General features: G+C 45.5%; 1 protein-coding gene across 3 annotated transcripts in view; it reads right to left on the reverse strand.

Moving 5' to 3' along the window:
* Positions 1 to 22,442, reverse strand: part of ARMH1 (armadillo like helical domain containing 1) — a 44,428-nt gene continuing 21,986 nt past the window's right edge. Inside the window, exons 5-11 of one of the 3 annotated variants that reach the window (XM_065914328.1) lie at positions 4,051 to 4,152; positions 3,178 to 3,300; positions 3,014 to 3,086; positions 2,729 to 2,858; positions 2,555 to 2,632; positions 2,194 to 2,275; positions 1 to 2,119 (exon numbers count right to left, since the gene is read on the reverse strand). In XM_065914328.1, coding sequence (XP_065770400.1) covers positions 2,001 to 2,119; positions 2,194 to 2,275; positions 2,555 to 2,632; positions 2,729 to 2,858; positions 3,014 to 3,086; positions 3,178 to 3,300; positions 4,051 to 4,152 — 707 coding nt within the window. In that variant the 3' untranslated portion in view covers positions 1 to 2,000. The remainder of the gene's footprint in view (positions 2,120 to 2,193; positions 2,276 to 2,554; positions 2,633 to 2,728; positions 2,859 to 3,013; positions 3,087 to 3,177; positions 3,301 to 4,050; positions 4,153 to 22,442) is intronic. The other 2 variants (XM_065914338.1, XM_065914348.1) reach the window with 2 other exon arrangements.

Genomic DNA, 22,442 nt, shown 5'->3' on the forward strand with positions numbered 1-22,442 from the left:
CTCCCTCTGCCCAAATAGAGGAAAGTGGAGGCTCAAAATCCCAGTTAAAGGTGAGGCTAAGCAGTCTTTGATGACAACATCCGGGCCAGTGCTGCCCTCTTGTGGCATCCTAGAGAATTACTGCCATCTGATTTCATTTCCTCTGACCTTGAAGGACAATTCCCTCACAATAACTCAGTAATTCATTCATGTGTGCCAGGCACTATTCTCAACATTTGGGAAATATCAGTAATGAAAACAAATATTCCTGCCCTACTGGAGCTTACATTCAGGTAGGGAGACAGATAATTTTAAAAAATACATAAATAAGTGATATGGAATCAACAGGTGAGTAGCAGGGGTTAGGGATTAGAGTACAGGGATTGGTAGTGTAGGATGCAACTAAAAAAAAGAGTAACCCTCATTGAAAAGCTGACTTTTGTGTAAAGAATTGAAAGAAGGTGAAGAAATCAGCCATGCAGATACCTGGGGTGAGAGTTCTAGGAATAGAACCTCTTTCAAGTGTTCAACAGAAAAGCCTGCACAAAAGTCCTAAATCATGAGCTTCTTTGTCAGTTTCAAGAACCACACAGTGCCAATGCAGGAGACACAGATTCAATCCCTGGTTCAGAAAGATCCCACATGCCCCTGAGCAACTAAGCCTGTGTGCCGCAACTATGCAGCCTATGCTCTAAGGCCTGGGAATAGCAACTACTGAGCCCATGTGCAAAAACTACTGAAGTCCTAGAGCCTGTGATCTGCAACAAGAGAAGCCACCACAATGAGAAGCCTCAAGATTGGAGAGTAGCCCCTGCTAAGATAATGTCTTAGGAGATAACCTTCCTTCTTGATCTTGTAAGGGGCCATGATGACCCAGGACCCAATACTTGCATTGTAGGTGTGAACTGCATTATATACATCATTTATTTATTTATTTATTTTTGTATACATCATTTAATGTACAGCATTCTGTCTCAAAAACTTATATAACTGAGCTTTGACCTCCAACAAGCGGAACAGTTCTCAGAACTTTCTGAGAGGCTGTTCCCAGTTTATAATCCTCAATTTGGCTAGAATAAAACTTTCCATTTCTTTCTTAGATCTACTGATTAAATTTTTCACTGACAACAAAATGAGGTGGAAATGTTTAGCTGGAAAGAGAAATATGGGAGTCATTGTATATAAGTGGTATTTAAAGTGATAGGGGGGACTTCCCAGGCAGTCCAGTGGTTAAGATTCCATGTTTCTACTGCAGGAGGCACGGATTCTAACCCTGGTCAGAGAATGCCTAGAGAAGAGGCTCCTCTACCTTGAAGGAAGCTGGGTTGAAAAGGAGGAATCCATAAAAATGCTTCCCAGGTGGCTCAGTGGAAAAGAATCCGCCTGTGATGCAGGAGACACAGTGATGTGGGTTCAATCCCTGGGTTGGGAAGATGTCCTGGAGGAGGAAATGGCAACCCTCTCCAGTATTCTTGCCTGGGTAATCCCAGGGAAAGAGGAACCTGGCGTGGACTACAGTTCATGGGATCGAAAACAGCTGGACATGACTGAGCCTGCATGCATGATCAATCAGCAAAGAGAATGAAAGAAAGCGACCAGAGAAGCAGGAGAGAACCCAGGTGGGTGTGGTGTCCTGGAGGTGAGAGTGCAGGGGCCAGTAGGGACTGGAGGTGAGGCCCACTCCTCACGATACCTCCTTGAATCTTCTAGGAGGCTGGTGGTCCTTCCCTTCTGACCAGCTTTTCTCCTTGATGAGCAGAGACACCCTGGTCCATCATCACAGCTCTCACTGGATCTCCCTCTGCCCTCCGCACATGGACACCAGACAGACAGCAAGACTTGTTTATTGAAGACTTCCCAGCCGGTTGTCTCTCTCCCCCACTGGGGGACAGAACCCCCAGCTTCCCACGAGGCTAAGAGGAGTCAACAGGAGCTTGACTGTGACTCCTCCCTTCTGCCAGGCTTCCCTGCCACAGAGCCTTGACTTCCTGGCTTGCCTCCGGGGCTCCTTTTTCCTCCTCTTACTCCTTTTCTTCCACGTCCTCCTTCTGGAAATGTGTGATGTAGGCCACCTGATCCTCATTAGGATGGCCAGCGTAAAAGCTCATGTCGCTGTAGGAGAGGCCGCTGAGATGCAGCACTGGAGGCAGGGAGATGAGCCTGAGACTGGGTGCCGCTGCACCTCTGGCCCAGGCCCCCTCGCTCCCCACTCACCTCTGGCGACATTGACTTTGTTGGCCGCCAGGATGTCCGCCTGAATGCTATCTATTTTCATGTACAGATTCTCGGCATTGCTCTGGGGACAGAAGCAAGGGAAACCTGGCTAGATGCCAGGGGAGCCTGGACTTGGAGTTGGGCGTGGGCAGAGGGAGGCTGCAGGCTGCAGTCAGGCTCTTAGCCTGCCAGGATGGGCCGGAAAGGGAATGGAAGGGTGCCAGGTGGAGAAGCCCAAGCAGAGCAGTCCCTTCGGTCGCCTGCCCCAGCCGGATCTTGTGTGGGGTGTCCATGGGGGCGGGGACGGGGCGGGGAGGGCGTGAGTGCGGCAGGCGCAGGGCCACTGTTTTGTCCCACTTACTAGGAAGAGCTTGTAGAGTTCCTCCCCCATGGTCTTGCGCACGTGCTCCTCCACCACCGGGAATAACTCCACGAAGTACTGCGGTAGGCGGGCGGGGATGGGGCGTGACTGCAGTGCCCACGCGCCGTGCCCGCCCGCCGCCCCGCCGCCCCGCCGCCCCGCCGCCCCGTGCACCTCCAGCGTGACGCTGGCCTGCCGCTGGCTGTTGCTGTGATCCGTGTTGCCCATGGCGGCCATCAGGCTGTGTACCACCCGCAGGTGCAGCATCTCCTCGGCCAGGGTCGTGTTGTAGCGCGCCAGGATCCTGGGCGGGGGTGGAGTGGTTTGGGGCGGGGGTGGGGGTGGGATTCGGGCTGCGGTGGTAGGGTGGGACCCTTCGGTGGCTGGAGCCCTCCCCCAGCGCGCGGGCCGCGCTGAGCCCGGCTTGCAGCATCCGCCCACCACCTGCGGCCCGCTTACCCGATGGCCTTGGCGGCCGCGGCCTGCTGCAAAAACAGCGGCAGGTGGGCGGTGAGCTCGAGGACCGAAGAGTCTGGAGGAGGGATTGGCCGTGAGCCTGGGAGGAACCCGCCTCTCCCTCCTACCCCGCCAGGGCCCATCCCCCAATCCAAGCGGATCCCTACCGCTGACGATCTCGGAGTGCAGTTTGCTGGTCTCCTTGAAGGACGGTATCAGTAGCGCTACGAGGCCCGTGAGCAGCGCCGGGCGCACGTCGTAGTTGACCAGGTCCTTGATCAGCTCGATGGCTGGGGAAGGCAGAGGCGCTGGAGAGGCCGGCCGCTCCACTCATTCCCCACCCCCGCGAGGAAGCACCCTCCCCCTTCTTTATCGACCTTTCGTAGCACCTCTTTCTGGCCAAGAATGTGCCAGGCGTGGGGGCAGCTGGCCCTGCCCTCCTGGAACTGGTGGTTAAAGGAGAGAGGGAGGAGGGGGCCGAGGTCCCCCGGTAATTAACAGAAGCAGCTAGCGCGGGAGGAGGAGGCGTTTGAGGCTTAGAGGCTGAAAAAGCTGAAGGCCGCGCAGAGGCAGGGCCGCCTCCCGCCTTTGAGGAATCTAGTAAATTTTGTGGAGGGAGGGGTCCGGTCTTCTGAGGGAGACAGGATGGGGAAAGACAGGGGGTGAGGAGACAGGGCAGGTGGGTGGGGATGTGTGGCAGAAAACGAGAAAAGAGGCAAGGCTGACAAAAGTTTAGAGAAACTGAGTTTCTGACGAACCCTTGTCGAGGCCTTGTTTGCCCAGGCTCTGGGCTGAGCGCTCTCGGTTTCCCACTGCCGCTCGCTGGCCGGGACCGAAGAGGTCCCCTTTGCACCAGCATGACGACTGTTTATCCCCATTTTACGTGTGAGGGGATCAGGCACAGAGGGGGAAAGCACTTGCCTAGGGTACCACAGCTAGGAAGTGGTGAAGCAAAAGGAGGGAAAGATTGGGTTAGGAAGGAGGAGGGGACTAGAATTTATTGAGGGGATTTTCTGTAGCTACTTCCCAATCGTTCCAACCTTGACTCAGCCTTTCGGCCAATCTGCATAGGAAGCCGACTGTGCCCCTAGACCAGTTTAGTGATAAGTGCTGTAAACGGGGTCCGTGGGCTGTGGGAGAACCTGGGAAGATGGCGGAGGGCGGAATATTTTTGTAAGAAAAAGGAACCAGAGGGAGACAGAGATGGATGGTAATGCGGTGGTACACCGGGTAAACACGGCGGGTGGGGTGGGGTACGGCGGGGCTTGCAGCGTGGAAGACAGAAATGCTCTTTCCTTCAGCTTGAGAATCAGGGTCACCAGTCTCTCCACTTACTCCGAGGGGCAAAGTTGTTTCCCTGATTAGCTTATTTGCAAATCAAAATGCAACGTTATATGATCTGTTTTAATAACTAAAGTTACCCATTTTATTTTCTTGTTAGGACATCTTACCCAGTAAGAACATGGTGATGGTGATGGTTTAGTCGCTAAGTCATGTCTGACTCTTGTGACCCTGTGGGCTGGAGCCCGCTGGGCTCCTCTGTCCTGGGATCTTCCAGGCAAGAATACTGGAGTGGGTTGCCATTTCCTTCTCCAGGGGAATCGTCCAGACCCAGGAATGGAACCCGGGTCTCCTGCATTGCAGACTGATTCCTGCATTGGAGGCGGATTCTTTACTGACAGTTACCAGGGAAGTAAGAACATATTTAGGGATAATTCTCTACAATGGAAGAAAGGCTTTTGTTGGTAGGTGCAAAGGCAACACACGTCATAAGGGTGTATCTGGGAGAATGGGCACTGATGGTAGAGAAATACATGCTTTCATGGTTCACTTTCTCCTCTGGTTACTTTTAATGTCTTAGCAAAGACTTCCGTGAAGAAGAACAATTGAGACTGGTCGTGTGATCTTTTGAGGTTTTACTTATATGAAGCTAAATATGTAGACTTTGTGGACTTCCTAGGTAGCTGAGTGGTAAGGAATCTCTCTGCCAAGGAGACAGTTTCAATCCCTGGGTCCGCAAGATCTCCTGGAAAAGGAAATGGTAACCTACTCTAGTATTCTCTTGCCTGGAAAATCCCGTGGACAGAGGAACCTGGTAACCTACATAGTCCATGGAGTCACAAAAGAGTCGGACTCAATAAATGAATAACAGCAATTCCTGATTTCTTTCAGAAATAGGTTCTGAAAAGTAGAAGGTATGACCAACTTGCATCAGAAGACAGTTTCAAGTTTAAGCTGTAGGCTGGGAAATAGGCTGTCTGGTTCCCTGCCCCCAGCTGTTAAGTGAGGCTCTACAGAAATTATTGGGCTTCCCTGATAGCTCAGTTGGTAAAGAATACTCCTGCAATGCAGGAGACCCCGGTTTAATTCCTGGGTTGGGAAGATTTGCTGGAGAAGGGACAGGCTACCAACTCCAGTATTCTGGCCTGGAGAATTTCATGGACTGTATAATCCATGGGGTCACAGAGTTGGACACAACTGAGCGACTTTTTTACTTTTCTTTTTTTCTACAGAAATTATATAGCAAGCTTACTTGTGAACATAGGTGCAAAAATTCTTCACAAAATATTAGCAAATTGAATGTGCCATCTGGGATTGCACATATATCATCTTCATAGAAAAAAAAAGTTTGACAAAATTAAATCTCAATCTGATAAGAGCTATCTATAGAAAGCTATATATATATGTGTATATATATATATATATATATACACATATATATATATAAGAAAACTATAACAAACATCATATCTAATAGATGAAACATTGGAAACTCTCCCTTTTGGATGAGAAATAAGGCAACCTCCCATACTTTCCTCTCCAGGAAATCTTTAGTAAAGAGTAAAAGATATATCATCTGAAGAGAAACCAGAGTACACTTAGCTACATTTGCCACTGTTTTCTTAACTGATTATAACTCTCCAAGACTGGAATCTATTCTTGTACTATGGCCACACCTCCAGGAAAATCTGTAAAAGAGAATTTTGGAAAAGATGTACTGTCTTTTTCTAATCTCTGGAAGAATTTGTGTAAACCTAGAAATTTTTTTGTTGAATGTTTTATAGAATTCTCTGAAGCTTCTGATCCTATGGAAAAATTACTGATTAATTTTCTTTAATAGTTAGAAGGCTATTTGGGTTTTCTACTTCTAAGTCTGTTTTAGTAAATTTTATTTTCTAGCTGTTTTCATCTAAATTTTCAAATATATTGAAGGAAGTTTTCATTATATCATTAAAAATCATTTTAATGAATGTACCATCTATAATGATGTCACCTTTTAAATTCTTAGTATTGAAAAAAAAAAATTAAAAAAAAAATAAATTCTTAGTATTGATATTATGGGTTTTCTTTTTTTTTTTTTTTTGTATCAGTTCCGTTTGCCCTCGTATAGCATGGAAGTAACATAGATGAATTTCTATGTTACTTCTACAAAGAAGAGTCCTGATTTCAGAGAACCTGAATGCTATATAGTAGTCAGTAAGCATGCCTGCCCTTTGCTATAAAGGGGGAAACTATATTTCCCAAAGGGGGAAACTATATTTCCCAAAGCTGTTTGCCAAACAGACATTCTTGAAAATGTAGTCTGGAATGAAGAGCAGTAAGTATATCATTTACAATATATGCAGAAATGTGAAAGACCTGTATCTATGGGAATTGTCTCCTAGGATTATTTTTCTTTTGCTAGAAGTAATCCTTTAGCAGACATACTGGTTCTGTTCCTGAATTTCCAGGGAAAGCATTCAGTCTTTCATTATTAAGTATGTTAGCTGTATATATATATATACTTTTTCCTGGTAGATGCCTTTTATCAGATTGGGAAGTTCTCTCTCTTTTCCCTTGTGTTTTTGGTCATGCCATGTGGCTTGCAGGATCTTCGTTCCCCAACCAGGGATTAAACCCAGGCCCTTGGAAATGAAAGTGTGGAGTCCTGACCACTGTACTGCCAGGAAATACCCAGGGAAACTCTTCTCTAGTCCTATTTTTCTGAGAATTTTAAATTACAGATGAATGTTGAATTTTGTCACATGCGTTTTCTGCACTGATTGATCTAATAATGTGATTTTTCTTCTTTAGCCTGTTAACTTGGTAGATTAAATTGGTTGATTTTGGGGATATTGAACCAGCCTTGTGTTGTTGGAATAAACCTTACTAGGTCTCAGCCTGTTTTTTCCAATCACAGAATCAAAGAATTATTCTCCCAGCAGTAAAATTCTCAAGGATGTTTGGTGCTACCTCTTCCAGTTCTTGGCAGTCTGGGAGCAGGCCTTCTGGGGCAGCCCTTTTCCCTTGTGGGCCAACCTGATTCAAAAACAGCTCGCCACTGCTTCTGCACTTTCTCTTGCATCCAGTTCTACTGAGGTAGCCCTTGCAATGCCAGCTATGCTTCACTCCAACCTCTGATTACTCAGGTATGGTCCTAACTTGGAATCACAGAGACAGCAACAGTGTGGAGGGAGAGCCAGCAGCACACTGAGCCTCCCTGGATTCCCCCAAACACTTTTCCACTTGGACAAAAATGAAGCCTGGGATGCTTCTAGACACTTGGCAGCTCTAGCCTAGTGCCACAATCCCCAAGTCTTTCTCACTTGTTCTTTTATTGTTTGGTCATGAAACCTTTTCTTCCTTTTTCTTGAAATAGTGCTGCTTGGCTTTGGGGTCTGAGTAGTTATTTCCTCCTTATATCTGACTACAAGAGCCTGGTCAACTACAGCACAGCTCTCGGTACTAGCTGGGTACTTGTCAGGCTCAAGCTGGTGGCATCTTAGTGCCAGGATGCCCTGGAAAAACTGCCTCCCTGTACCTCAGAGAGTTCTTCCTGCAGCCGGAAATGATTCAGTGAACATGCAGGGTAAAAATGAATGGATGAAGACATTTGAGTGACGTTTCCCTGACCAACAATGGCATATTCCACCCACATGGGAATATGGGACCAAGCACTTCAGGAGACAAATATCTGGTTCTGTCTGTTCACTTTAGACCAATGCTTGAGGCTTAATTGACTATGTATCTGCTCCTTGATTATGCATGTAGATCCTTTACAAAATAAAAATTTATTCACTGAATCACTTTTGATTGAGTTTTAAATTTCACAGCAGTCACTATTTTACAACCAAAGTGGAAGTGCCAGTTCCTGCCCAAGTGTCTCCAAAAGAACCACAGCCAGTTACAATTCTATACTCTGTGCTAGTTACTCATTGTCTCAGACTCATTCAGAAAGCAGAAGGAACAGGAACAGGAGACCTTTGGCAGCTTTGCCTGAAGCCTGTGGTGCTGACAACATCCAACTGGCCTAAATTAAAGCTGCCGTGGATTTATTCATTGGTTGATTCATTCATCTAACAAAATACTTCTTGAGCATCTTCTCTGTGCCAGATCCCTGTGCTATGGCTATCAGGAGGTCTAAGATACAATCCCCGCCCTCAGGGATAACACAGTTCAGTGGGGAGCACCAGTAAGAAACTTGTGTTTGTGATGTGTTAAAAGAGCCATGGGAACAGCTGGGCTGGGGTGAGGGCATGTTGAGGGGGTGGAGAAGGTGGCAGTGAACTAGCAAGGCCGTGAGGAGAAGAGAAGGAAGGAAGAATGTGGCGGGTGCCATGTTGGATAGTGTGTGCCCACCCTGGTGGCCAGGCAAGCTGGGAGGTGTGCTGGTACTCAGGGTGCTAGACCATTGAGTGAGAGCCAAGGCTGTGAGGTGGGTGGTAGAGCTAAGACAAGCAAGCCTCAGCTTCTGGAGGCTTTGCATGCTCCCACCACCCTATAGAGCAGATGTTTTCTCATCTTTCATTTTAGAGAAGACTTAAGACTCAGAAATATTGACAAGCTTGACCCAGGTCAAATAGCTAATGAGTAGTGAAATAACCCTGTTGGATTCCAAAACTTCATATTCTTCTCCATTAAACTAAGCCCCACTGCCTCCTCTTTGGTGGAGGACCAGGAAAGGAGACTGTGTGGGCACCATGAGGGAGAGATGGAGGTCGGTGCAGATGTGAGAAATACAAAGACTTGAATTACAGCAGTGGAGACAGAATGGAGAAGGCGGAGCAGATCTGAATGATACTGAGTTAGAGTTGACTGGACTTGTTAGAATTGATTGAAGGTGGGAAGCAAGAGGAGATGATGATTACCCACATGTCTAGCCTGGGCTGATTGGGTGCTTTTTTTGCTGAGACTGGGACCTCAGAGAATGAAAGGTTTGGAGTAGGAATATCAGGATTCTAATTCTGAACATGGTCGGTGACATCCAAGGGGAGATGTCTAGAAGGCAAGTGAATATGAAGGTTAGGTCCTCAGGCTCAGGAGACAGATTTCAGCTTCACAGCAGCCACCCAGTCACTCTGACCCTCAACCACAAAACCTAGGTAATAATGATAACCTCATCAGCTTGTTGTGAGGACTCAATGAGGAAAGAGCTAGAGCAGTACTTAGCATATAGTCAATACCTCTATCTAAAGGCTTCATTGTTGTCCCGTCTCTAAGTCGTGTTGACTTTCTGGGACCCCATGGACTGCAGCATGCCCGGCTTCCCTGTCCTTTACTATCTCCCAGAATTGGCTCAAACCCATGTCCATTGAGTCAGTGATGCCATCCAACCATCTCATCCTCTGTTGCTCCTTCTCCTTTTGCCTTCAATCTTTCCCAGCAGCAGGGTCTTTTCCAATGAGTCGAGTCTTCGCATCAGTTGGTCAAAATACTGGAACTTCAGCTTCAGCATCAGTCCTTCCAGTGAATATTCAGGGTTGATTTCCTTTAGGACTAACTGGTTTGATCTCTTTGCTGTCCAAGGGACTCTTGAGGGTTTTCTCCAGCACCACAATTCGAAAGCATCAATTCTTCAGCAATTCTTTCTTTATGGTCCAACTCTCACATCCATACATGACTATTGGAAAAACCATAGCTTTGATTGTATGAACCTTTATCGGCAGAGTGATGTCTCTGCTTTTTAATATGCTATCTAGGTTTGTCATAGCTTTTCTTCCAAAGAGCAAGCATCTTTTAATTTCATGGCTGCACTCACCATCCACGGTGATTTTGGAGCCCAAGAAAATTAAATCTCACTGTTTCCACTTTTCCCCCATCTATTTGTGAGCCATTATTATTCCCTTCTTTTTTTTTTTTTAGGGGGCTACTCTCCCATCATACTCAAACCCCACATCTGCATAAAATGAGACTGAAATGATTACCTTCTGACCAGGAGATGTTCCCTGGAATCTAAGCTTACTGGATTATCTTACCTTTGTATATTTGAAATGTAAATATGTACCAAAAGAACTTTGCCATGAAAAGCAACATTTTATTTTATTTTATTTTTGAAAAGCAACATTTTAGCATCAGCATGCTTGTAACTCACTTTAATTAAACTTTGTTGTTGTTTAGTCACTATGTTGTGTCCAACTCTTTTGTGACCTTGTGAAAAAAGGTTCTTCTATAGCCTGCAAGGCTTCTCTGTCCATGGGATTTCCCAGGCAAGAATACTGGAGTGGGTTGCCATTTCCTGCTCCAAGAGCCATTATTTCTATCATATATGGCAATTAAAACCAGGGGAGTGGGTGAGGTGCCACAGAACCAAAAAGAAGAGAAGACGACCTAGGATTGAATCCTAGGAGAAAAAGAAACCAATACCTAAGGGACTGCTGGAAGAACAGGAATGTATGAAGGGCCAAGAAGTAGTATCCAGAGAGAAAGGAGGAAGCCAGGACAATGTGGGTCTGGGAAGGAAGGGATCAGAGTCCGCAGGGAAGAGGATGTGATCAGGAGGGGTTGGAATTGAGAGCTCATGCCCAGTGAGGCTGAGAAGACGCTCCGCAGGGCCCATGCCTATTAATTTGACAAGTAACACATTGGGTACCTGTCAACTACAGCGCTGGCACTGACTGAGGCGGCAGTAAAGAAAACATATAAGGAGCACGCCACCAACGCTGGAAGGAAACTACAGCGCAAGGGGAAGGATTCCTCCAATCCAAAGAGCAACCACAGAGCCCATAGCCTGTCAGCATCGAAAGAAAGCTCTGTGATCACCTGTCTGATAGATGTAGAAACCCAGAACAAAGACTTGCCCGGGGGATCTCAGTGAATAGGAGACAGAGCTGCAGCAGCAGGCTTCACGTTCATGTGTCTGAGAAATGGCACTGCATCTGGGAATTGTGGCTCTGTCAGGCAACCGTCTCCAGCGCTCTCAGCTCTGATGAAGTCAGTTTTTACAATTCTTTGCTCCTAGAGCTGGCGAAAACCAGTGTCATGTCCTTTTTTTTTTTTTTTTCACACCCAGGCAAGACTGCCACCTACTGGTCACACTTAAGAAGGCCGCCTCAGTGCCATACATTCAGAGCTTTGCTTCCTTTTCTAGTAGATTTGGGGAATGGCTAACCACTCCAGTATTCTTGCCTGGGAAATCCCATGGACAGAGGAGCCTGGCGGGCTACACTCCATGGGGTTGCAAAAAGTCGGACACAACTGAACGACTTTCACTAAAATCTCGCTTACTGCAGGGTGCGGACCAAAAAGAACTGTGTCCACAAAGTTTTCAGTATGTCTCCTTTCAAGAGGTGGGGCCCAATTCTCTCCTCCCCTTGGGTGTGGGGTCAGCTTAGTGACTGTCTTCCAATGAAGAGAGTAAAACAGAAGTGACATATGCAGCTTCTGAAATTAGATTATAAAAGATACCGGAGCCTCCTCTTTGCTGTCTCTTGGATCACTTGCTCCAGGAGAAGCCAGCTGACATATTGTCAGAACACTCAAGCAGCCCTATAGCAAGATCCACGTGGTGAAGAACAGAGGCTTCCTGCTGACAGCCAGCACTAGCTTGCCAAGTGAGTTAAGTGAACCACCCTGGAAGTGGGTCCTCCAGGTCTGGTCATGCCTTTGGATGATGGTAGCCCCAGCTGACCGCCTGACTCCAACCATATGACACACCTTGAGCCAGAACCCTGAATCAGTTAAGCTGCTCCCAGATTCCTGATCCACAAAAACTGTGGGAGATAATAAATGTTCATCCTTTTTTTTTTTTTTAGCTACTGGATTTAAGGGTGATTTATTATATAGGCAATAGGTAATGAATATAGATGGACTGATTTAACAGCTTTTGTGGATTTCTGCAAAGTTTGAATACAATGTCTTTCATGTTGCCTTCATGGCAGCATTATAAGGAATCTTCATTTGTCTTTGCCTGAGCTCTCTGAGGCTGCAGTGGCAGTGGGTAGGGGCAAGGAGGGGAGACCTGATGAGGGAACTTGCTGGAGGTCACCAGGCTGCAGGGCCTAGACTGCCCATCCTTGAGAGAAGAGGGGATGGGAGGGGGTTTGGCAGAGAGAGGGAGGACAAGGGCCAGAGAAGGGGGCCAATGAAGGGTAGGGAGTGGGTGTGGAGGGGCAGAACTTCTGAAAACTCAGAAGTTTCGGCTACTCCCAGCTCTCTTAGGCCCTACTAATACAACCAAGAGGAGCTGCTATACACTTTAATTTTTTAATTTTTATTTTTTGACTGCCCTAGGTCTTCATTGTGGTGCTTGGGCCTCTCTAGTTGTGATGCTCGGGCTTTGTTGCCCCACAGTATGTGGGATTTTAGTTCCCCAACCAGGGATCGAACCTGTGTTCCCTGTATTGGAAGGCAGATTCTTAACCACTGGACTACTAGGAAAGTTCTTATACTTTAAACATTTAAAGTAAACATATTTTCAGTAAATTGGTGATTTGGTGAACTGGGCACTCAGCAAACTGGTTGTCTGGCCAGTTGATTTTTGGGTAAGCATACATTTGGCAAATTAATTTACAGCGACGGATCAGTTTCTTATTAAGTCATACATAGTAATTTTTATGATCCTAAGATAATAATTTAATTGTAACAGATACTAATATATTTACCCACACAGATATATATTTCAGATTCCCAATAGAATTAATTTCTCCTTCCAAAAAAGTTTGTGACTTTGACATTTCTCTTCTTCAGGAAGGGAGACCAGTGAGTGATGATTAAGTCCCCATCTGCCACTAATTCCTGGAATAGCGATCCTCCCTGGGAGGAAACTGCCATTTTTCACTTCAGAGTCATTATAAATGGAGATAAATTCCAGGCAGGACCACTTTGGAGAAGTCCCCCCTTAATTTTAATTTTGACTCTTTTAGGTTGAATGGGATCACTACTAAAAGAAATTCTAAAATCTTAATTCTATGGGGAAAAAAAATCCTCAGAAATTAGCGGATGTAGGTGTCAGAACATTTTCCCTCATTATTTCTATGAGAAAGTAAATAACAGATGAGAATGGACAATCAGAATCTGCTGCAGTGGGGACCAGAAAGCTATGACTTGGTCCCAGGTTTCCTCTTCCTCTCTTTGTAAGAATGTGGAAAGGCAGGGCATTCCCCACAACCTTCAAGACAGGGCTCCCGGGGCTCCCTGAACCACAACTCCTCCCAGGGCCCCTGCATGGCTGTGGGGGAGATGTAATGTTACAAAATCCAGCTCAGACAGACAGACATATTTCAGGAAACTGCATGAGAATACTGAGACAGGGAAGAAAGAGGAAGAAAGAGAAGCTTATCTCACCTAGACAGACATAGAGCCAGCACCACACATGTGCCCCAGGTGCCACACGTCCCACTGCAGTTGTTTTAAAACTTGGTCATAAAATTATTTGATCCTACTCTCATCAAGAGGTAGAAGCTGCTTGCTTCCCTTGAGTCTGGGCAGGAAGTGACACTATGTGACTTATGAAGCTAGGTTAAGAAATGCTATGCAGCTTTGCTCTGGAATGTCTTGGAAGCTTGCTCAGGCTGCCCCCTCTCGGAATCCGGCCACTGAGCTCAGAGAAACCTAAGCCACAGAGCTACAGGGAGAGGCTGCATGAAGGTGGGCTGCAGGACACAGGCCCAGCTCTGAGTCCCACCTTCAAGACCCAGCACAAGTCCCAGTCTGCTGGTGCAGCTGAAGGCTGGGACTAGGGCAAGGCAAGTGAGGCATTTGCCTGTGTTGCAAAATTTAAGGGAGGGGCCAAAACCCAGTAATCAAGAAAGATAATTTTTAATGTAATTAAAAATGTATGCAAGGGACTTCCCTGGTTGTTCAGTGGTTGAGAATCCGCCTCTCAATGCAGGGAATGAGGGGTTGATCCCTGATCAGGGAACTAAGATCCCACAAAGCTGAGGAGCACTAAACCCTCAAACCATAACTAGAGGGGCCCACATGCCAGGATGACTGAGCCCGTGTGCTCTAGGGCCTGTGCTCTGCAACAAGAGAAGCCACCACAATGAGAAGCCTGCATACTGCAATGTAGACCCAGTGCAGCCAAAAAAAGCAAAACAATTTATAATGAACAACCTATCAAAATGTTATATAAAACCAGAATCAGTAAGGGCTTCCCTGGTGGTACAGTGGATGAGAATCCACCTGCCAATGTCGGGGACACAGGTTCAATCCCTGGTCTGGGAGGATTCCACACGCTGCAGAGCACCCAAGTCCTTGTGCCACAACTACTGAGCCTGTGCCCTAGAACCCATCAGCCCCAACTGCTGAAGCCTCCGTGCCTAACACTTGTGCTCCAAAACAAAAGAAGTCACCTCAATTGCCAGGAGCCGTTATGGGAGGTCCCGCCCGTGACGAGGTCATGAAAAAAATACCGGGCAGGCAAGGCCATCCGGGACTCCATCCATGACGAGGTCACAAGGAAAAAACCTGACAGGCAAGGCCGTCTAGGATAAGGGACCCTCCAGGTTGGCCTCGGCCTCTAGCCCACCCTGTATCCTCCCCCCTTTTCTGATGTTGTTGTTTACCCTGCTGCAGATTCTTGTGTTGCCTGCCGAGAGCTCTCCTGCTCTCTTTCACTGAATAAAGACCAACTTAAAAACCTAATTAATAAATTTCCTGGATGCTGGTACCCTGTGAAGGGGCCAGGGATGAAGAAAATGGTTCAATTCAAACCCTTTTGCTGGCATTCTGGCTTGTTTGATAAATATGTGCTCTCATTGCAAAAAATGCTCTTGATTGTTCTAAACATCCTAAGCACAGTACGCTAACAAAAGAAACTATTAAGCATAGGCCCCTTCACGGGGTGAGAAAAGCTCCACAAATATTATAGCCACAAATGTGCCTAATAGAAAATACTTTAGATAGAGATTAGCTGGCGACTTCTTGCAGGTGGTTAACTTTTAGGCTAAGAGCCTGTTTTGTGCCATATCTGCTGTTTCTGCAGTCCTTCTCATTTCTGTTCTGTAAAAATGTAATCCTATCTAGTTCCCATAGAGATGACGCTTATTAGAAAGAAAATAGATTAATTATAAGAAAAACAGGGTCGGCTACTGAAGTTGCTTAAGTCACACCAGGTGCAAGCCATAAAATGTTAGCAGGCCTGAAGGCCAAATGATAAGAAAGACTCTTGTGAATGAAGAAGTATGTGGGTGACATCCTGTTTCTGTTGAAGGTCAAATTGCTGTAATGTTTTGAGATGCCCTGTGTGTAAGCAATGTGCACTTCCCCCAAAGATGTTGTTAAGGGTATAAAGGGGCCGTGCAAAAATAAACTTCAGACTCAGCCCCGAGCTTTGTCTCTCTCTCTCGTTCGCCGACGCCGTTCATCCTGAGGGTTCCCCTAGATCCTGCTGGGGCTGCACCCCGGCACTCAATGAGAAGCCGCACACTGCAGTGAAGATCCACGTTTGCTGCAACTAGAGAAAACTGCGTGCAGCAACGAAGACCCAGTGCAACCAAAAATAAAAACAAAAACAAAAAATCACAGCGTCAGTAAGAGTGCCACATGGAGCCATATTGGAGCGTGAGACAAAAGGAAAAATCAGTAAGTGATGCTCACTAGCTTCACTCTGGTTCCTGCTGTGGCCCCCATTGTCTTTCAGCTGAAGCCCTGGATATCATGGAGCAGAGGTCATTTATCTCTGCTACATCATGTTCAAATTCTTGACATACATACTATGTGAAAATAAAATAGTGATTGTTTTACGATACTAAAATTGGGGTGGCTTGTTATAAGAAGTAGATATATAAGTAGCTATGTATATATATAGTAGTTATATATAAGTAGTAACCAGAATATCCATCTTCTGCTTGAGAATCTTACCATTTCCTACCTTCCTTCTCTTTTTCCTCTTCTGAACCCTGTGCCTTGTTCTTAAGAATTCTCAGAAAGAGTCACTTAAGACACACAGCCTCCACGTAGCCATTTAGGCTGAAAAAAACTAGGTATTTCAAATTCTAATCCCATTATCATGACTGTTAGTACAAATTAGGTATACACAATTCAGTCATCTCAATTTATTCAGTTCAACAAATATTTAAGCGCTTACTCTTGCCAGTACCCTTTAGGCATTAGGGATATGAGATTAAACAGAGAAGAGGAAGTCTCAGCTCTTCTGAAACAAACTTTCTAACAGAGGACAGACAATAAACAAATAACTGAGGTCATTTTTGAAGGAGATAAATGCCATGATGTAAGATGATGCAGAAAGACCTAGAGGATGGTGGGAAGGAATGGGAAAACTTAGAAAGAGTGGTTGGAAGGCCTCTCTCAGAAGTGACGTTTGAGATGACACTTGAAATTTGAGAAGTTGACCATCAATTCAAGGCCTACAGCTTTGCAAGCCATGGCAAGTACACAGTTCAGGCCAGGTACAATGGGAAGGTAAGGAGTGATGTTGCCTAGTTCATGTTTTAAAAATGATAGTGACTGTAGTAGGGGAATGAACTGCAGGGGTGCAGAATGGAAGCAGAAAGATAAACTAGGAGACAGTGAGAAAGTCAAACATTAGCCAATTGTGGATGTGACTGGTGATGGAAGTAAAGCCCAATGCAGTAAAGAGCAATATTGCATAGGAACCTGGAATGTTAGGTCCATGAATCAAGGAAACTGGACGTGGTCAAATAGAAGATGGCAAGAATGAACATCAACTTTTAGGAATCAGCAAACTAAAATGGACTGGAATGGGGAATTTAATTCAAATGACCATTATATCTACTACTGTGGGCAAGAATCCCTTAGAAGAAATGGAGTAGTCATCATAGTCAACAAAAAAGTCCGAAATGCAGTACTTGGATGCAGTCTCAAAAATGACAGAATGATCTCTGTTCATTTCCAAGGCAAACCTTCAATATCGCAGTAATCCAAGTTGATGCCCTGACCCGTAATTCTGAAGAAGCTGAAGTTGAATGGTTCTATGAAGACCTACAAGACCTTCTAGAACTAACACCCAAAGAAGATGTCCTTTTCATTATAGGGAACTGGAATGCAAAAGTAGGAAGTCAAGAAATACCTGGTGAAAGAAAGTGAAAAGTAAGTCACTCAGTCGTGTCCAACTCTTTGTGACTCCATGGACTGTAACCCACCAGGCTCCTCCATCCATGGAATTTTCTAGGCAAGAATACTGGAATGGGTTGCCATTTCCTTCTCTAGGGGATGTTCCCGACCCGGGGATCGAACCTGGGTCTCCTGCACTGCAGGCAGCAAAAACAAGACTGGGAGCTGACTGTGGCTCAAATCATGAACTCCATATTGACAAATTCAGACTTAAATTGAAGAAAGTAGGGAAAACCACTAGACCATTCAGGTATGACCTAAATAAAATCCCTTACAATTATACAGTGAAAGTGGGAAATAGATTCAAGGGATTATATCTGATAGAGTGCCAGAAGAACTATGGACGGAGGTTCATGACACTGTATAGGAGGCAGGGATCAAGATCATCCCCAAGAAAAAGAAATGCAAAAAGGCAAAACGGCTGTCTCAGGAGGCCTTACAAATAGCTGTGAAAAGAAGAGAAGCGAAAAGCAAAGGAGAAAAGGAGAGATTCCCATTTGAATGCAGAGTTCCAAAGAATAGCAAGGAGAGATAAGAAAGCCTTGTTCAGTGATCAGTGCTAAGAAATAGAGGAAAACAACAGAATGGGAAAGATTAGAGATCTCTTCAAGAAAATTAGAGATACCAAGGGAACATTTCATGCAAAGATGGGCTCAATTAAGGACAGAAATGGTATGGACCTAACAGAAGCAGAAGATATTAAGAAGAGGTGGCAAGAATACACAGGAGAACTGTACAAAAAAGATCTTCGTGACCCAGATAATCATGATGGTGTGATCACTCAGCTAGAGCCAGACATCCTGGAATGTGAAGTCAAGTGGACCTTAGGAAACATCACTATGAACAAAGCTAGTGGACGTGATGGAATTCCAGTTGAGCTATTTCAAATCCTAAAAGATGATGCTGTGAAAGTGCTGCACTCAATATGCCAGCAAATTTGGAAAACTCAGCAGTGGCCGCAGGACTGGAAAAGGTCAGTTTTCATTCGAATCCCAAAGAAAGGCAATGGCAAAGAATGTTCAAACTACCACACAATTGCATTCATCTCACATGCTAGGATAGTAATGCTCAAAATTCTCCAAGCCAGGCTTCAACAGTACATGAACAATGAACTTCCAGATGTTCAAGCTGGTTTTAGAAAAGGCAAAGGAACCAGAGATCAAATTGCCAACATCTACTGGATTATCAAAAAAGCAAGAGAGTTCCAGAAAACATCTATTTCTGCTCTATTGACCAAAGCCTTTGACTGTGTGGATCAAAACAAACTGGAAAATTCTTCAAGAGATGGGAATACCAGACCATCTTACCTGGCTCTTGAGAAATCTGTATGCAGGTCAGGAAGCAACAGTTAGAACTGGACAAGGAACAACAGACTGGTTTCAAATCGGGAAAGGAGTATGTCAAGGCTGTATATTGTCACCCTACTTATTTAACTTATATGCAGAGTACATCATGAGAAACACTGGGCTGGATGAAGCACAAGCTAATCAAGATTGCTGGGAGAAATATCAATAAACTCAGATAAGCAGATGACACCACCATTATGGCAGAAAGTGAAGAAGAACTGAAGAGTCTCTCGATGAAAGTGAAAGAGGAGAATGAAACGTTGACTTAAAAGTCAACATTCAGAAAACTAAGATCATGGCATCTGGTCCCATTGCTTCATGGCAAATAGATGGGGAAACAATGGAAACAGTGGAGACTTTATTTTGGGGGGGCTCCAAAATCACTGCAGATGGTGACTGCAGCCATGAAGTTAAAAGATGCTTGCTCATTGGAAGAAAAGTTATGACCAACCTAGACAGCATTAAAAAGCAGAGACATTACTTTGCCAACAAAGGTCCATCTAGGCAAAGCTATGGTATTTCCAGTAGTCATGTGTAGATGTGAGAGTTGGACTACAAAAAAAGCTGAGTGCTGAAGAATTGATGCTTTTGAACTGTGTTGTTGGAGAAGACTCCCTTGGACTGCAAGGAGATCCAACCAGTCCATCCTAAAGGAAATCAGTTCTGAATATTCATTGGAAGGACTGATGCTGTAGCTGAAACTCCAATACTTTGGCCACCTGATGGGAAGAACTGACTCATTGGAAAAGACTCTGATGCCTTGAAAGATTGAAGGTGGGAGAGGGGGACAACAGAGGATGAGATGGTTGGATGGCATTATCGACTCAATGGACAAGAGTTTGAGTAAACTCTGGCAGTTGGTGATGGACAGGGAGGCCTGGTATGCTGCAGTCCATGGGTTTGCAAAGAGTTGGACATGACTGAGCAACTGAACTGAACTGAGAGAGCCAATTCCTAGGCAGGTTGGGAAGTCCCCGAGGAGGAGAAAGGAGTCTGGAATTCTCAAGGAGGAGGAAAGGACAAACGTTTTTTCCTACATTCCTTAGTAAGGACTATATAACAATCATGTATCCTGCTTGAGGACATGTTTCTCTTTCCCGAAACCCTTCTGACTAATCCTGTTATCTTAAAACGTATATTCTGGGAGTGGGTCTAGTACGATCTTTACAACCTTGAGACTTTCTTTAGATTTATTGTAATAATCAATTAAAAAGTATATAATTCCCTTGCTAAGACTTGGGATTGGGGCACTCTCCATCCCCTTCTGATGTCTCTGTCAGAAGCTTTGTCTGCCCCTTTCTCACTTTAATAAAACTCTGTTAGACAAAAGCTTTTGAGTGATGAATCCTGGTCCCTGGTCCTGAAGTGAAATCTTCATTGGAGATCACAAATCTGACACCGTTCACCATAAGCTATCATCTTGGGTGCTCATCCGGGATCTTCAGAACAAGGTAAGAACACTCAGAGCTCTAGACTCTCTGCTTTCTCAGTATACACGTTTTCTGCTTTACTTTACTAAATCTACAGTGTGCTTGTGTGAATGAATGACACGCCCTGTGTGAAACAAGTGATGAGCCCTGCTCTGCGGTTTTGTGGTGCCTCTTAATGACTGAAGGCAGCCCCAAAAAGGGGAAACCTGTCGGGGGATTAATCCGACATGCCAACGCCAAGAGACACCCAAGGTCCCTGTGAGGAGAGCGGCCAGAAATGGGTGAAGTGTGTGGACCGAACTTTCCTTTCTCTGTTACCTTTTCCTGGTCTCTTTACTAATTGCTTGGGGAATTAGAACTGCTAACCTAATCTGTCGGATCATAGATTTTCAAGGGACTTGTGATCCATGCTGTTACTATGTACTTTTACTTAGACCCCATGTGTGGAAGCGCCTAGCCTTGCTAGGAGCCGAAAATTACAAGAGCACATTTGGGAGTGAGGCAGAGCTCCAGCTCCAGGAATGTCTCTTAGGCTAGAGGTCACTCTCTTGGATGCCTGCCTCAGGGGCCAGCGACCTGGCCCCATAACGAAGTGAGTTTTTGTTATGGCTGCGCATCTGATCTATGTGGATAGAAGCACTGCTGGCGACCATAAGGTTTTTGAGGACACAGATTGGGCACTGCAGGATCTGGTCAGATTGGAAGTGCAATGGGCTTCTTCCTTTGGAAGCACTAGCTCTTAGTGGACCAGAGGAGGCTCTCCGGTGACTTTCGTCCCAACTCCTTAGATATTCTTTCTGTGGAATCTGTGAGAATGAACTGGAAGGACTGACCCTAATAACTCAAGGACAAAAATAACTTTTTCCTCACTGGCCAGCACTTCACCATCTCTTTTGCTATCACTTATACTGGTGTGGTGACGCTCGGAAGGAACATATTGGTTCTATGTTTGTACCGGTTTTATTGTGGTCAGGAGTATACTCAGGGTCATGCACAGGCACTCGGGAGATGAATGTTTCCCCTAGCAGCCTTAGCTTGGGAGGCATTCTGGAAGGTTACTCTGATTGCACCCCGGGTGGCAACAGAGGCAAACAAGGTTTTAATGGTGAGGAACTGGATGTTAGTCTGGGATGTCATCAGGTCTACTCCTGGTGCATCTCCACCCCGCCTCGGTGGTAGAGCCGGGAGGGACGAGTACGGTGCCTGTGTCCATAAGGGACAGACAAAGTCCGACCAGGAACAGAAAGCCTCGGTGTAAAGTCTGTCTATGCCCCCATCTAGAACAGGGGGGGATACCTCCGGAAGAAAGATGCGCTGGTCATTGTTTTTTCTCTCTTACAGATGGGAGCTAACAATTCCAGCCTCACTCCTTTGAACTGTATCTTGAAAAACTGGGACAAGTTTGATCCCCACAGTTTAAAAAAGACATGCCTGGTCTTCTGTGATACTGAATGGCCACGGTATCCATTGGAGGATGGTGAATGGTGGCCGGTTGGAGGGTCTCTTAATTATAGTACAGTTTTACAATTAGATCGGTTCTGTAGAAAACAAGGGAAATGGGTAGAAGTAGCATATATGTTACCCTTTTTCTCTCTGCGAGACATGCCAGACTTATGTCCTAAGGGTATAGATTTGGATATGAAACCTTCAGCTCCCTACTTTGTCCCCTAATTTGTCCTCTGACTTTGCCCTCATATCAGGGGCTCCAAGCTAAACAAACTGCAAATCAGGGAACACCTCCAGGAAGGGCTGCCTCGGTCTCAGTAAAAACCCAAACTGAGATTTAAACTGCCCAAGCAGAGTTCCAAACAACCCCAGGGCCTCACCAGCAACCTACAGCGTATCTGAGCAGAGGATTAGATGTATCGTCAGCCAGGTGACCACACTAAGTATAATCATGGCAACTGCTTTATTAACACTTGAAGCTCTCAAAGTAATCAATGGGTGAAATCTTACTGTGCTGACTTCTCATGATGTGAGTGGAATCTTAAACTCTAAGGTTAATACTTGGATGACAGACCGTAGGCTTCTTAAATATCTAGTCATTGTCATTAGAAGGACCAATAACTAAGCTTAAAGTTTGTGGAAACTTAAATTCTGCCACCTTCCTTCCTGAGAAGGAAAATTAAACACCCAATCACGATTGTTCCCAATTTCTAACTTTAAACTATGCAGCTCAGGAGGATCTAATGGATACCCCATTAGACAATCCTGACATGGAAATATTTACAGATGGCAGTTCTTTTGTTCGGGATGGGAAGCGTAAAGCAGGTTATGCCATGGTGATGGCTGAACAGGTTCTAGAAGCAAAATCTCTCTCCCCCAGGGAGAGAGTGCTCAGCTAGCGGAGCTTGTGGCTCT

Source organism: Muntiacus reevesi, chromosome 1, assembly GCF_963930625.1.
Source record: "Muntiacus reevesi chromosome 1, mMunRee1.1, whole genome shotgun sequence".
NCBI classification, from domain to species: domain Eukaryota; kingdom Metazoa; phylum Chordata; class Mammalia; order Artiodactyla; family Cervidae; genus Muntiacus; species Muntiacus reevesi.